The 13324-nt window shown below is 36.8% G+C and overlaps 1 protein-coding gene across 10 annotated transcripts in view; it reads right to left on the bottom strand.

Moving 5' to 3' along the window:
- LOC150087831 (bromodomain-containing protein 2-like) overlaps window positions 1-4648 on the bottom strand; it is a 676121-nt gene extending 671473 nt beyond the window's left edge. For 8 of the 10 annotated variants that reach the window (XM_090369216.1, XM_090369211.1, XM_090369212.1 and 5 more), the window contains exon 1: window positions 4237-4648. Coding sequence is in view for 7 of the 10 variants with exons in the window: in XM_090369211.1 (XP_090225337.1) it covers window positions 4237-4301 (65 nt within the window). In the remaining 3 variants the exon portion in view is untranslated. Of the gene's footprint in view, window positions 1-4033 lie in introns of all 10 variants that reach the window. The other 2 variants (XM_090369219.1, XM_090369215.1) reach the window with 2 other exon arrangements.
- Window positions 4649-13324: the final 8676 nt, after the last annotated feature.

Raw genomic sequence — 13324 nt, 5'->3', positions numbered from 1 at the left:
GTTCACACCTTTGTATACACAATCAAAATAATTTATAACAAAGAATCTGCTTTAATCATCAGCAAGAACACTGAGTCACAGTTTACCCCTAGTGATTACTCTTTCCTGTGCAGAGACTTAACATCCCATTCAAATGAAATCAATGATACTTTTTAATAACAGGATGGGGTAAATCATGAAATTTTTATTGCTCTCTGAAGTAGCCTAATCTCTCAGAGCAGCAAACTTGTGCTTTGGCATAATCATCCAAGAAATTCTCAAACTTTTGGATTCATTGTTCCCTAAAGTGCAACCCAAGCTGATGGTTATGCAAGGGAACTCCATTATTTCGACAAAGTTGATTTGCTGTTTTTATGTTTTAATTATTTTATGGATTTGAAAAGTGCTTATTTTCAGTCATCTCATTAACTATAGAAAATATGCTGCCACTGTATCTGGCTGAGTTAACAATAAAAGTTGATGAAGGGCTATTAAGAATTTGTTTCAGTGAGTCTTGTCTCTATTAACTGTGCAATGATAAATAAGAGATTATTTTTCTAATTAGCATTTCCTGAAAATATTGTTACATTTTTCATCCATGTATTTGAGAGGGTGGTAGTGGGGGAACCAAGAATATTTGCTGCCACGGACATTCTAAAGACTTTCTTTGCCTTTGTTTCATTTTTGAAGTGTTTATAGTATTATCAACCAAGAAAAAAAAAGAAATATTCATGTAGGCAAATAAGCTTCAAAAAGTTAAGAAAGAACATATACCATGCAGCCTCTTTTTTTTTTTTTTTAATTAAATAGAAATTGTCATTATAATTACTTTTTTTGCATAGTATTAGTAAACAGCTTAAGGGAAAGAACTACCCTTTTGCATATTCTAAAACTTTCAGTGTAAAAACCAACCCCTTTCTAAGTTTCAAAAAAATTATATATACACACACACACAAGGAGGTATTAAAGTTTGTAGCCTCATAAAAATAATGACAATAAAATTACCATAATCATGAGTATAATCCTCCTCTGGTCCTCTATATAAATAAAAGCAAAAATATAAGTTCATAACTTCATTATGTTTTGCTTCAGAACCAATTACTTTTATTTTTTCAATAATGAACAAAACATCAATACCAGAAGGGTTTCACACCTAAAGAAATCAATAACAGGCTATAGTGCAGTGGGCAAACCAAATGGCCAACAGGACATAAATGCAGTACACATGGTGATAACAGAGAATGATTTATCAATCGAAATAGAACACACTATACTACCTCAGATGACTGGATTAAAAACATTTTAACAAAGGAATTGGGTTTATTAAAAGTTTCTGCAAGATGAACCCCTTTTGCAGAAACATCTGCTTGATCAAAAACATGATGTAAGACTTGCTTAAAATTGTTGATAAGTTAAAAATCAGATGGAAAATTTTGGCAAGATTTGTAACAATGGAGAACACATGGTTCCATCATTCTCAGCTTAAATCAATCAAAGCAGCAATCCAAACAATGGAAACGAGTTTGCTGCCTACAAAAAAGGCAAACAGTTCATTAGCTATAAAAATTATGGCAGAAGTCTTCAGGGACTCCAAAGGAATAACAACAGACTTCATTTCCATAGGTCACACTGTAAGAGAAGTATACTATGCTAACCTATTTATGTCAAATAGGTTATCACATCTAAAAGAAAAAGAATTCTGATAAAAGTGTTGTTTAACCAAGACAATGCTCCTGCTCATACATCAGCAATCACAACAATTGAAATATATCAGTGTGTGCAAATTTCAGCTGCAACCACCTTAACCAAGAGGTGTTTCCTAGTCACACATTTCTGTTTCCAAACTTAATTTTCACTTAGACAAAAATTCAAAACAAACAGATTTATTACCTGTGGAAGCATTTTTAAGGCCTCAAAGAAGAGGCCTTCAAGAGTGGGTTAATGCAAATGTATACTGCAGCACTGCTAAAAAAAAATGCAACACCAAGTAAACTGCACTGAAAAATAACACTACCACTGATACAAGTCCACTGCTCCACAGCAAGGCTACAAAGCTTTACAATAACCCCTTGTATATATATTAATGCACAGCACATTATAAACTTTAACATGGGGTGGGAAGGATATTCACCATGTTATTAAGTGCACTTTTTTCAAATAGCTACTGCCCTGCCATCTTGAATTTGATTACTTTTTTGTGTAGAGTTTATAGTACTGCCGACTTTGTGGCTGCAATATAAAGCTTCTCAATTTTGTGTGTAATAGTCATTCTACGACCACTTAGATTATGAATTTTATTTTTTAACCAAATAATTACAGCCATCATGAATTTTTTTTGTTTTGAGTAATTCTATTATTGCTAGCCAGTCAAGAAACTGCAAGGGAAATGTAAATGGCCAAACTAAGAATTTAAATTTCTGGTAAAAGAACCTCATACTCTGTTCTAGCAGTGACCCTGCTGATTGCAATGCAAATATAGATAGCACATACTTTAGTCAATTTACTATATAGAAATAGGCAAGAAATACTTGCTTATTTCTATACAGATATACTCCTGACTACTACTGTTTGTTCCATAAAAATTTTCATACTAGGATAGTTTATTAAGGAGAGCATTTAATATCGAACTTTTTATTATAAACCTTATGGCTTCAAGCACAGCCCATCTAAAATTATATTCCTTGTATATATGATTTAACAGTACACTAGCTTATATTTTGAATGAACCTAACTTTTTCCAAGTGGTACAAAAACTGCATTACTGGAAATGTGGCAGAGCAAACATTGCAAGATTGAGTGAAATAAATGATCTTGTCCTGTCAGCTATCACACAGTGGATTCAATATCACATATCCAGTTTCTTCACTACTAAAAGTCACATCTGAATACTCTGCTAGCTGTTGATCATCAACTAGCACAGCATTATTAGATTAATTTAAAATAAATGCTTAATAAAATCTCTATCTGTCCCTTTCATATTGTAGATTTTCAGATATTAATGTGCATCGTAAAAATCACGTAAATTAGTAGTATAAATTACTTACACATACCTCAATACTTGCATCTAGCAGGACTACAACGGGAACTACACGTGTTTAATCCATAATTCAAGACGTCTAAATAATTCACTGTGAAAATCTGTGTGATAATTATTTTATTAATAACATCCACTTTAAAGCATACTTTGTTCAATTGGCTATACATAGCAATTATGGCCTGTGTGTTTTCAAGTGGAAGTGGTTTATTTCAGTGTTACTAATTTGTAATTATGTAAATTCTGAACATGGGTGTTTCTGTATTATGAGAAAGAAAAACGAACTTTCACTTTGTTGTCTCTTTGTATTCAGTAATAGTTCTGCTTTATTTAGCTTTCAGGTGAAGAAAACAGCAATGTTACAGTGTATACAACTTCTTTCAAAAGTTTTATATGGGAACTGCTCTGCTTATCCTTGAAAAGAATCATGCCACGGCACTTGCAGGGAAATAATGCATTTCTTGTTAATACATGTATATAATACATATTTTCATATGTATACATATATATATAATATATACGTCAGTATATACAAATATATATATACACACATACATACATATACAAAACCCAAATTATCAGATTATCCTAATTACCAAAATTCCATGAAAATACGTTAAGAGAAGCCTTTACAAATCACAAAGGGTATCTGCACAAAACTGAAACGCAGCAAGCACGTCCTATTTAATAACAATGATTGTCAATTTCCAGTGTTTACATGTGACTACCTTGTTTCACATTTCAACCTGTATCCATGGTTTTATTACGCCAAAACTGCAGGTGGATAAACTGAAAACAATATCAAGACTGGCTCATAACTAAATATTTATCAGACTTGCCGCTAAAACATGAAAAAAACAATGAATATGGCGGGCAGGTCTTTCACAATGACTAAAAGCCATTGCTAAGCCTAAAAATGTAGGACAGCATCACGATCAACTTTCATGTTTCCTAGTAAAAAAAAAAAAAAATCACATTAATGTCGATGCGCAGAAAAATCGATAAGAGTACAAAATATACCTAAAAATACCTGCTGTTGTCTTCCTGGCTTTCAAGTTTCGAAACTATCATATCAGAGGTGAGTCTTGGCAAACGCGAAGACAAGGTAGTTAGTGTTAACCATGATGGCTGTCCTTGAAACGATCAACAGAGACTAGGCATCATGTTGTGCACCTAAAAACACACTTTATCATAAATTTAAGCGGAAAATAACAGTATAGTACCCTTTTTTGATGTTTTGTGCTGGCTGCTGAAAACCCTGCAGTGCCGGATGGTTCTTGGTGTCCATAACCAAACAGGATAATTCTGGAAAGAGGCAGCCCCCTTAGATCAGTAATGGCTACGCATTACAACGAGAACATCCTTTTATAGGAGGGCGTTCAAATCCGAAAATCCTATTGGTCCAATACAATCACATGACTTAACAGTTTTAAAATATCTTCGTTGTCTTCTAATTTATTCCATTTCACATACTTACGAAAAGCTTTAAAGGACGCTAACAACCTACTATGAGTTCAGCAAATAACACTACAATTACAAATGAACATCGTATAAACTCCATTAGTAACAACGGAGGTAACGCTACGCCACTACCACTGACCAAACAGCATAAAACCTTTCCAGAATCCTATTCGACATGACATTCACGTGACTAGTGCAATGACAGTAGGGAAATATATGACATCATAACTAATTGTTAAACATGCCGTACTTTTTATTTATAATAAATACGTAATTTCCCAGACGGTCATGAATAAATCTTTAAAGTAAATAATTATAACAACAAGTAATAAATCTACCTATGAATAAGATTACTGGAAATATAGTATCTAACAAGAAACAATAAGGATAATTTGTAAAAATTACTCTTTGAGAAATGACATTAATGGGTCGATGGATCAGGGAAGGAGAAATATGGTGCGGGGATTATATTTCTCACTATACAGTATATTTCCTGCTATAGCCAGCAGATGTTATAATTACACAATGTAATCCCTCTGTCCTGGATCATTAAAACCACCCCAAGAGTCTCCGCGTCTTCAGCCGCCCTAAGGGGATGCAGTAGCAGTACATACATTTGAACTGATCATGGTCTGAGCCAAACTGGCTAGGCTAATTGTAAATTCCCTTGACATAATTATGCGGTCTGGCTGGATGATAAGCATATATTCTTGAAAATTCTGCCTGTTTTCAGGATGAGCTCATTGGCGCCAATTAAGTTTAACGTGAAGAAGAACCCCTCATATGCTAGCTGAGAGGAATATATCCTTCACAAGTACTGTACTTATGCACATGTACAGTATCTTGTAAAGGGTGGCTTGACCGCTAGTTCAATTTTACATAGTACATTGTAGTGATACAAAACTCTGCCAAACGTCTAGAAGTGTGTATGTAATGTAATTTTTGGGCAGTGTGTTGCTGTGTTATTTATTTGTTTCTGGCCACTCTGCTACCAGTAAAGCGATCGACAGAACAGCCTGCCCAATATCTGCCTACTCCACAGAAGACCTCGTGAATAGCACACATGGTATAATCTCCATCCTCCACAGAAAACTCCTGTCAATGAAGAAAGGGATTTTTATCGGTTTTTTCACAAGGTGGCCAAGTTAGTCGGTCTCAAGCGAGGGTAGAATAACTTTTTTTTTTTTTCTTGAAAGTTTCTGTCTTTCATTCAGCAACCAGCAAATCAACCACAATACAATTTTTACAGGCATATTGTATGGATTACATATGACCTAAGTTGCTGATGCGCCTGAAACCTACCTTACGCCGCAGAAAAACGAAGGAGAAGAAAATAACAGAAAGGAAAAAATCCAGGGGCTGGAAAGTAGAGTCAACACACATACACACGCGGGCGCTCGAAATAGAGATAAAAAATTCCCCTCTGTGCTTAGCCACGCACAGGCACGTTTATCTTGCACGCTCTGATAAAATAGCAAAAAAATAAAGTAAAAGCAAAACAAAAAAGAAGAAATCAGCGCACCGACAAAGGCCAGCAGTCATAAGTAGAGCAGTCCGAAATTATTACATCAATGTAATAATTTTGGACTACTCCACTGATCTGATAAGGTATGATATTTGAAGTAGAGCAGTCCGAAATTATTACATCAATGTAACGCCCTTCGCTCATCACGAAATCCACCTTGCGTAATCCTTTACAGTTCTATCGGCGAGGCGTGGTTTGACCCGTTCGACATCATTCTTTGTACGCCTTAACCACAGTGGATCGTGAGCAACGGACAAAATGTGCCGTTTCCGATGTGGAAGAAACGACGCATGAGCTCTCACAATCATGCCCCTTTGAAACTGCGTGATACCACGTCCCATAACTGCTACTTTTTCACTTTGACTTGCACGACCAGATGCAGATTACCACTGCTCTAGTGTATGAAGCTGTTCAGCTTTTTATACTGTGAGGTATGCGGAATAGTCCATTACGGATGGAGTGGTCACAATTCAGTGATCACTGAGTATATACATTTAAATATATATGTGGTTTTAATTGGTTATATTTGCTTTAATGCCTGTTCTTCTCTGAATGTAATAATTTCGGACTACTCCACTAATCTGATAATGTATGATATTTGAGGATGACATCATCAAATTTAGGGGGAAAAGTCATATTATGGTTACTCGAGGACGACCATATCCACACGTGTGTTACATCCATAAATTGCACGTTCCCTGGCCGGTTTCACAATTTGCTGGACGAAAAACCTGAATTTCAGGAAGAAAAAACTTGGCTGTCCTCGCTTGGGACCGACTAACTCAGCTACGGATTGAATAAACCCATGAAAGTTCTACTCGTCATTGAGAGTTTCGAACCAGGGCCTTTTCCACCCAGTGTGGGAAAAACCATGTGCTATCCGCGGAAATCTTACTGAGAGGAAGTGCTATTGCGCCCCTTTCTTGATGAAAATATATTTTAATCAAAAGTCGTAACCTGTGGGGAAATTGTATTGCTAAACGTTAGCACTAAATCAGGAGACCAAGCCCATGATATGTCGATAGACATTGCTGTAAATTGTGTATATTCTATAGTCAATCCTGATCATGGAATACAAGAATTTACCACAAATTTTGTATTGATATTTCAATAGCTTAGTTGCCGTGGTGTTTTTTGTATGATGAAAAACCTGGACACTCCGTCGTGTGAAACTCATTAACTTTACCATTATAGGTTTCTACATCCACAATGAAATGAAAACCCTAGTTTTTTTCACATCCGTAGAACAGCAATTATAGACACCGTGTGGGTGTCTATAATTGCTAAATAAACTTGTCAATAATTGCACTAAGGGCAGTGGCGTAGCTACTGTGTAGGCAGGCAAGGCAATTGCCTCCGGGCCCTTGTCGGCGTCTTTGGCTGTCTCCTCTTTTTGCAATTTTCATTAATTAAGTAGGGGCCCGAACATGTTCTTTGCCTCCGGGCCTGAAAAAGGGTAGCTAAGCTAAAGACTAAGGGCCATTGGCGAGATGAACGGCGTGGATTTTGAGGACGAAAAAGCCTCAAAATTAACACCTGTTCGTAGAACAGCAAACTGACCAGAGAAACACACAATAACTGGGCCACAGCATGAAAAAATAAATAACAAAGTTCTTTCGCTATTCCCTAAAGGAAAATATCTTAGACTTCAAAGAATCGAACTCAGGTCTGAACAGACCTCAGTTCGATTCTTTGAAGTCTAAGATAGTAAAAAAGTCTGCATAGTAAAGAAAGAGATTGGTGTGAACCTAATCAGTGTGACTTTTTGACACTAGCAATACCGACACATACAAATAGACAGAATTCACACCTAAGTTTATTTTTATATGCTTTCATTTTATTGCTTCTCAGAGCAAAAATATTAACAGAGACTTTTACATGCTTTAAGATTGGGTGGTAATTTCTTGCTTGTACCTTGACTCTTAAAAATCTAACCGTGTCATTACCATTACCTGAAGTAATAAACTTTGAGATATGATGAAACCAAAATAAAAATAGACCCGAAATCTAAAGTTCGTGGTACAACCAATGGGCACAGTGATGGTTGGTTAATATCGAATTCACTCAAAACGCAGCCTAGTTAGAAAGCACTGAGAAAAAAATCTAAAAAAATTTCCACTGGAAAAAAAAATAGAGAGTACGAAACATCGACCACTCAGATTTATAACCTGACCATTTAGATTTTTATGCAGCACAAATGTGCAACATATGTACAAAAAGGAATCAACGGAAGTAACACAGCGGTTATAACCGCCATCCACCGAAAATAGGTCGAAAAGGCCTCAATTCGAATATCATCGATGAGGCAAGAAATTTTTTTGGGCTTTTTCACAATCACGGGAGGATTGCATGGATTCTGTTCCCATAATCTCCCGTTTTTCGTTCAGAGATCAGCAAGCTGACTAAAAAACACACGCGCAATTTCAGACACAATCTACTGCCGCCTTATAGCCATAGTTCCTTTGCCGCTTAAAACACACCTCATCTAATACGAAAAGGAGAGATACAATACTTCCGGCCATTCGAATATCATCGATGAGGCAAGAAATTTTTTTGGGCTTTTTCACAATCACGGGAGGATTGCATGGATTCTGTTCCCATAATCTCCCGTTTTTCGTTCAGAGATCAGCAAGCTGACTAAAAAACACACGCGCAATTTCAGACACAATCTACTGCCGCCTTATAGCCATAGTTCCTTTGCCGCTTAAAACACACCTCATCTAATACGAAAAGGAGAGATACAATACTTCCGGCCACTAATAGGAAAAGGAAATTCATCACTCATTTCTAAAAGCATAATTATAGTCTTTTAGTACTGCTTCAATTCTTTCTCACAGTGCTATATATGGTTTGCATATACCCTTCCCTTATCGTAGCCATGCAGCATCCTATCAGCTTTTAAGCACCAAAATTAAAATAATAAAATTCCACCCCTGAGGCATGAAATGGTACTAGTAAGTTTGGATTCATTTTACCACAACCCTTACAAGATGCAAAGATCTTATTGAATCTGTTCACTTTGCCGCCCCTGACATGTGATTACATGACAGCTCACACCGCCCTGGGGTCACAAATACACAGACAAACAACCATTTACAAGAACTGACGGTAATACGTTAATATTAAGAGTCGGCAAAAAAAAAGATAAAGCTAGATAGGCATTTTTAAAGGAAAATGCTGAAAAAGCTTTGCTTCCTTGCATCATTCGGCTATTTTAATACTATTACATCAAGCATGCTTACAAAAATAAAGTATGACTTAAAACATAAAAAAATTTAAGACGAAAAAATTAAACTGCATATTATCGAGAGTTAAATTTTTCATACTATGAAAATTTTAAACCGAAATTTATAGTTAAGAAGGAATGATTCGTTAATCCAGCGTATTAACAATTAAAATCTCTAAAACCACCAAAACTGAAAAAATTACAAAAATTCCATGCAGAAAACAGAAGAGCAATAGTACAATAAAACAGAAGAGCAATAATACAAATTCTAGGTCAATGGCAATAGCTAAAGTTCGGGAAGCCTACTCAACTTTCTCTAATACAAAACGATTTCTTTTCAGGTTCCAATACAGCTCCAAGGTGTTTAGAGAAATTTACAGCTTCCTTATAACTAGTTTTGGCAGCCGATATAATAGCGACCCCGTTTTCAAAATGTTATTCTTTATTGTGGATACGAATGGGCTCGATCTCACAATATAGATACAGTATTTGGGTCGGCGTTGATTGTTCTGGGGTTAGAGCCAGTATTCACGGTCGATTTACATGTTGTGAGTACATAAGGTTAGTTGCATAACCGGTGCATAAAGTTGTATTAGTTTACTACTAATGAAAATCCAATACTGTATCAGTTTACAGAAAAAAAAAAATCTAATTATTATATTAGGGGCATCAGTAAATGATTACATTATACCCGTTTATGTATTGTGTCTGTAAATTGCGTGTGTTCTCTGGTCGATTTGCTTGTTTTGCTGGACGAAAAAACCCCACTTTTTGGGTGGGGGACCTTGATATCTACGCCTGATACCGACTAACTCAGCCACGGAGTGAAAAAGCCCATTAAAGTTCCTCGCATCGTCGACGGGATTCGAACCGGAGCCTTTTCCACCCGATGTGGGAAGGACGGTGACGACAATACTGTGCTTCCGCACAGACTGTATTAGTTTACAGTAGAAATTCAAATTTTACTGAATTTGGAGCAAAATCATGACTCAAACGACAGCAGCAAAGCAAAGGGCTCAAGGTAGTAGGAGTACCATGGCTCGGAGAGGCGTTGGGACGTGAGGGGGGGTTCCTCCAAATCACGGCATTATGAAACGTACTGCTCGTTTGACGTTTGCGGGAATTGAACGAGATGTCATTGTATGTGGTCGATGTCAGGATATTAGGCTCCAAATCAACATTGCTATGGACCTTTATTAGAGCTTGACGAACAGGGTGAATGCCATCAAAGTATTTAAATTGGGGTACTATAAAGATTTCAGCTGCTGTTTTACCTGATGATCAGTGTACTTGATCATCAGGTAAAACAGCAGCAACCCTATGGCAAAATGTGACTGTCCCACAGGAGCTAGTTGTCAGGGAAACGGAAAATATATTGCCAAAAAGGATAGGTGGAATAAGACGAGGGCATGTCTGACAGTGACAAAAGTTGATGTCGATATAGAACAGATATCTTTTAAGGTCTCAAAAGGTGATATTTTTTTTGTACACGTTGGCATTAACAGTACATCTGCAGACTTACATAACAAGTACAGGTCAACGTTAAAAAAAAAATCTCGAACTAGCTTTACATTTGCAAGTATCTGCACCTCTATCCAGACACTTTAGAAGAAATGATGATGATGCAAATGAGAGTCCTGTTGAATTTGGATTTTTTTTGCAGTATCAACAAGAAAGGCCATGTTGCTCCGTGTATATTGTCTGTAAATTCCATGTGTTCTCTGGTCGATTTCCTGTTTGCTGGGCGAAAAACCCTAGTTTCCAGGAGAAAAAACCATGCTAACCTCGCCTGAGACCGATTAACTCAGCCACGTTTTGGAAAAGACCCATCAAAATTCCTTTCGTCATTGACAGCATTCGAACTCCGCTGTTTTCCACCCGGTGTAAGGAGAATGGCACCAACTGTGCTACCCACGAGAGCCCAGTCAATCAATTCGGCCATGGAGAGATTGTACAAGGATCAATCTTCTCACTGTAATCTGTGCTTGTTAACAGGAAAGTGCTTCTCGGGGATGCGATACACTTACAAAGAATGAGTGCAAGAATATTTGCAGTTGGTATCGACGGAGTATTAGGTTAGTCAGAAAACAGCTAGCATGGGGAGATACAAAGACTAAGAGATTAAAAATAGCTGCAGAATGAAGTGAAAGTGATTCTTACATGGCGTTCACTGTAATGAGCAACAACTTGGAAAGTAAAATATTGGGAATTTCAAGGACTGCTGGGAGTAATCACTGACACAAGTAAATAGATGGGATATGCTAGGATAAATAAAGAGTAAAAACAGGTGCATGTAAACCAATGCTAGGAGCATAATAAATAAATTTGATATCATGGCCAAGACAAGGAAATGCATCCAGTTGACATGGGTGGCCAGTGCAATAGATGGTAGATGACTTTCATCAACCGGTGAAATACCACCACTTTGCTTATTGGAGGCTTGAAGTGGTGAAACCCATGTTTAGTCTCCAGAGCAAAGTTTCGGGCACCCCACCCCCCCATACTTCTCCTTCAACCCATGCACGGTACTAAGTACTATAGGTTTTGATACCTTTCGTGTTTGGAGTTTTCATAAAAAAAAATGGGAAAGCAAAAGTAAGAGTAGTAGTGTGTGATAGGAGTAATGACTCTGATGAGTACAATGGAGAGCTATACAGAGAAATAGAATATATCAGTAAATCAGATTTTTTTATGAAGGCCCCAAACACGAGAGGTATTAGAACCTATGGTACTTGGAGGTATTAGAACTTATAGTACTATAGTACTGTGCATAGGTTGGAAGTTTAGGAGAAGAAAGAAGATATTTGTTGACGTTAAACTAGAATTTCTACAGATTGCAATTTTCAGGAAATACGTATGAAGGGACCTTATTCAAGAAAACAGAAGTGGAATGAATAAATGAGGAAGAAGAAAAGTTGATTGTGTGAGTTTGAAGTTGGACAGTAAAAGTATGCTGACTGGTTGCGATACGTGTTGAGACTGGTTTGGAAGAAAGAGAAGGAATTATAGAAGCCAATTCATAAGAACAATGCCCAAAAGTATCTATAGATACTTTTGTAGGCACTGTTCTGTGTTTTGTGTGAAAAGGCATGCAGAAGGAACAGAACATCTATAAGTCAGACAGTGAAGGGACTTTGTTACAAATGAATCATTAATTAACCTAATTGCCCTCTTCTGAAAGGAATCTAGAAGCCTGAGAGAGGCTTTGGGAGCACTGCCCCAGATGTGCGCACAATATTCTATGGTAGGGCGGATTTGCGATTTGAACAGAATGAAGAGCTGTTTGGAACAAAATAATGCAGAGAGCGAAAGAGAAAACCCAGTTTTTAGATGTAGAAGAGCAATATTTATGATGTGCTTATGCCAAGAGAGATTAAAAGTCAGAGTAATTCCAATTCAGAAATGTGATCTTATCTAGAAATTACAGCATCATCGAAGATAAGCATAGCAGAAGAATGGCCGTAATGTACTAGAACTGGTAGGAGTTGGTTTACCAAGATCATCAATACACGAATTAAAAGAAAAGAGGATGCTAGCAGGTCAGCATTATCTTTGGCTGAAGCGGAAATAGAATCATCTGTTTTTGACATCGATGGGAATAGAGAAGGGCAAAAGTTGCGGCCAGTAGCTTTGGCAAGAGACCAGAATGTCTGACTACCATTTAGAGAAGAAGCACGTTTTCTACACTTAGCCTTTCGAAATCTACTTTGGACTGATTAATAACTGCTTTACGATTGTTGCGAACTTTAGTTTACACAGAAAATGAACCTGGTTTACATACAAGCCAATTGCGAGAAGCAATATTCTTATCGTGATCAGCCTTGCTATATTTATTGGAAAACCGAGGTTTAGATAAAGGACCAGATTTTAAGGTATAGTGTGGAATAAGAGATTTCATTGCTAGAAGAATAATTTCACTCACATGATCTGAGCAAATGTTGAAATCAGAAATCTCACAAAGGGAAAAAAAGAAAAGAAATCACGCAAGTCGTTCCATTTTGCATTCTCATAATGCCTAAACAAAGGATATCTTATAATAGAAGATTTTAACTTTCCAGACATTGAAGGCAACAACAAAAAAAAAAAAAAAAATACTCTT

This window comes from Mastigoproctus giganteus, chromosome 3 (assembly GCF_048544385.1).
Source record: "Mastigoproctus giganteus isolate SK-2022 chromosome 3, ASM4854438v1, whole genome shotgun sequence".
Lineage (NCBI taxonomy): Eukaryota > Metazoa > Arthropoda > Arachnida > Uropygi > Thelyphonidae > Mastigoproctus > Mastigoproctus giganteus.
Note: the sequence above shows the minus strand (reverse complement) of the source record. Positions and strands in the feature narration are given on the sequence as shown.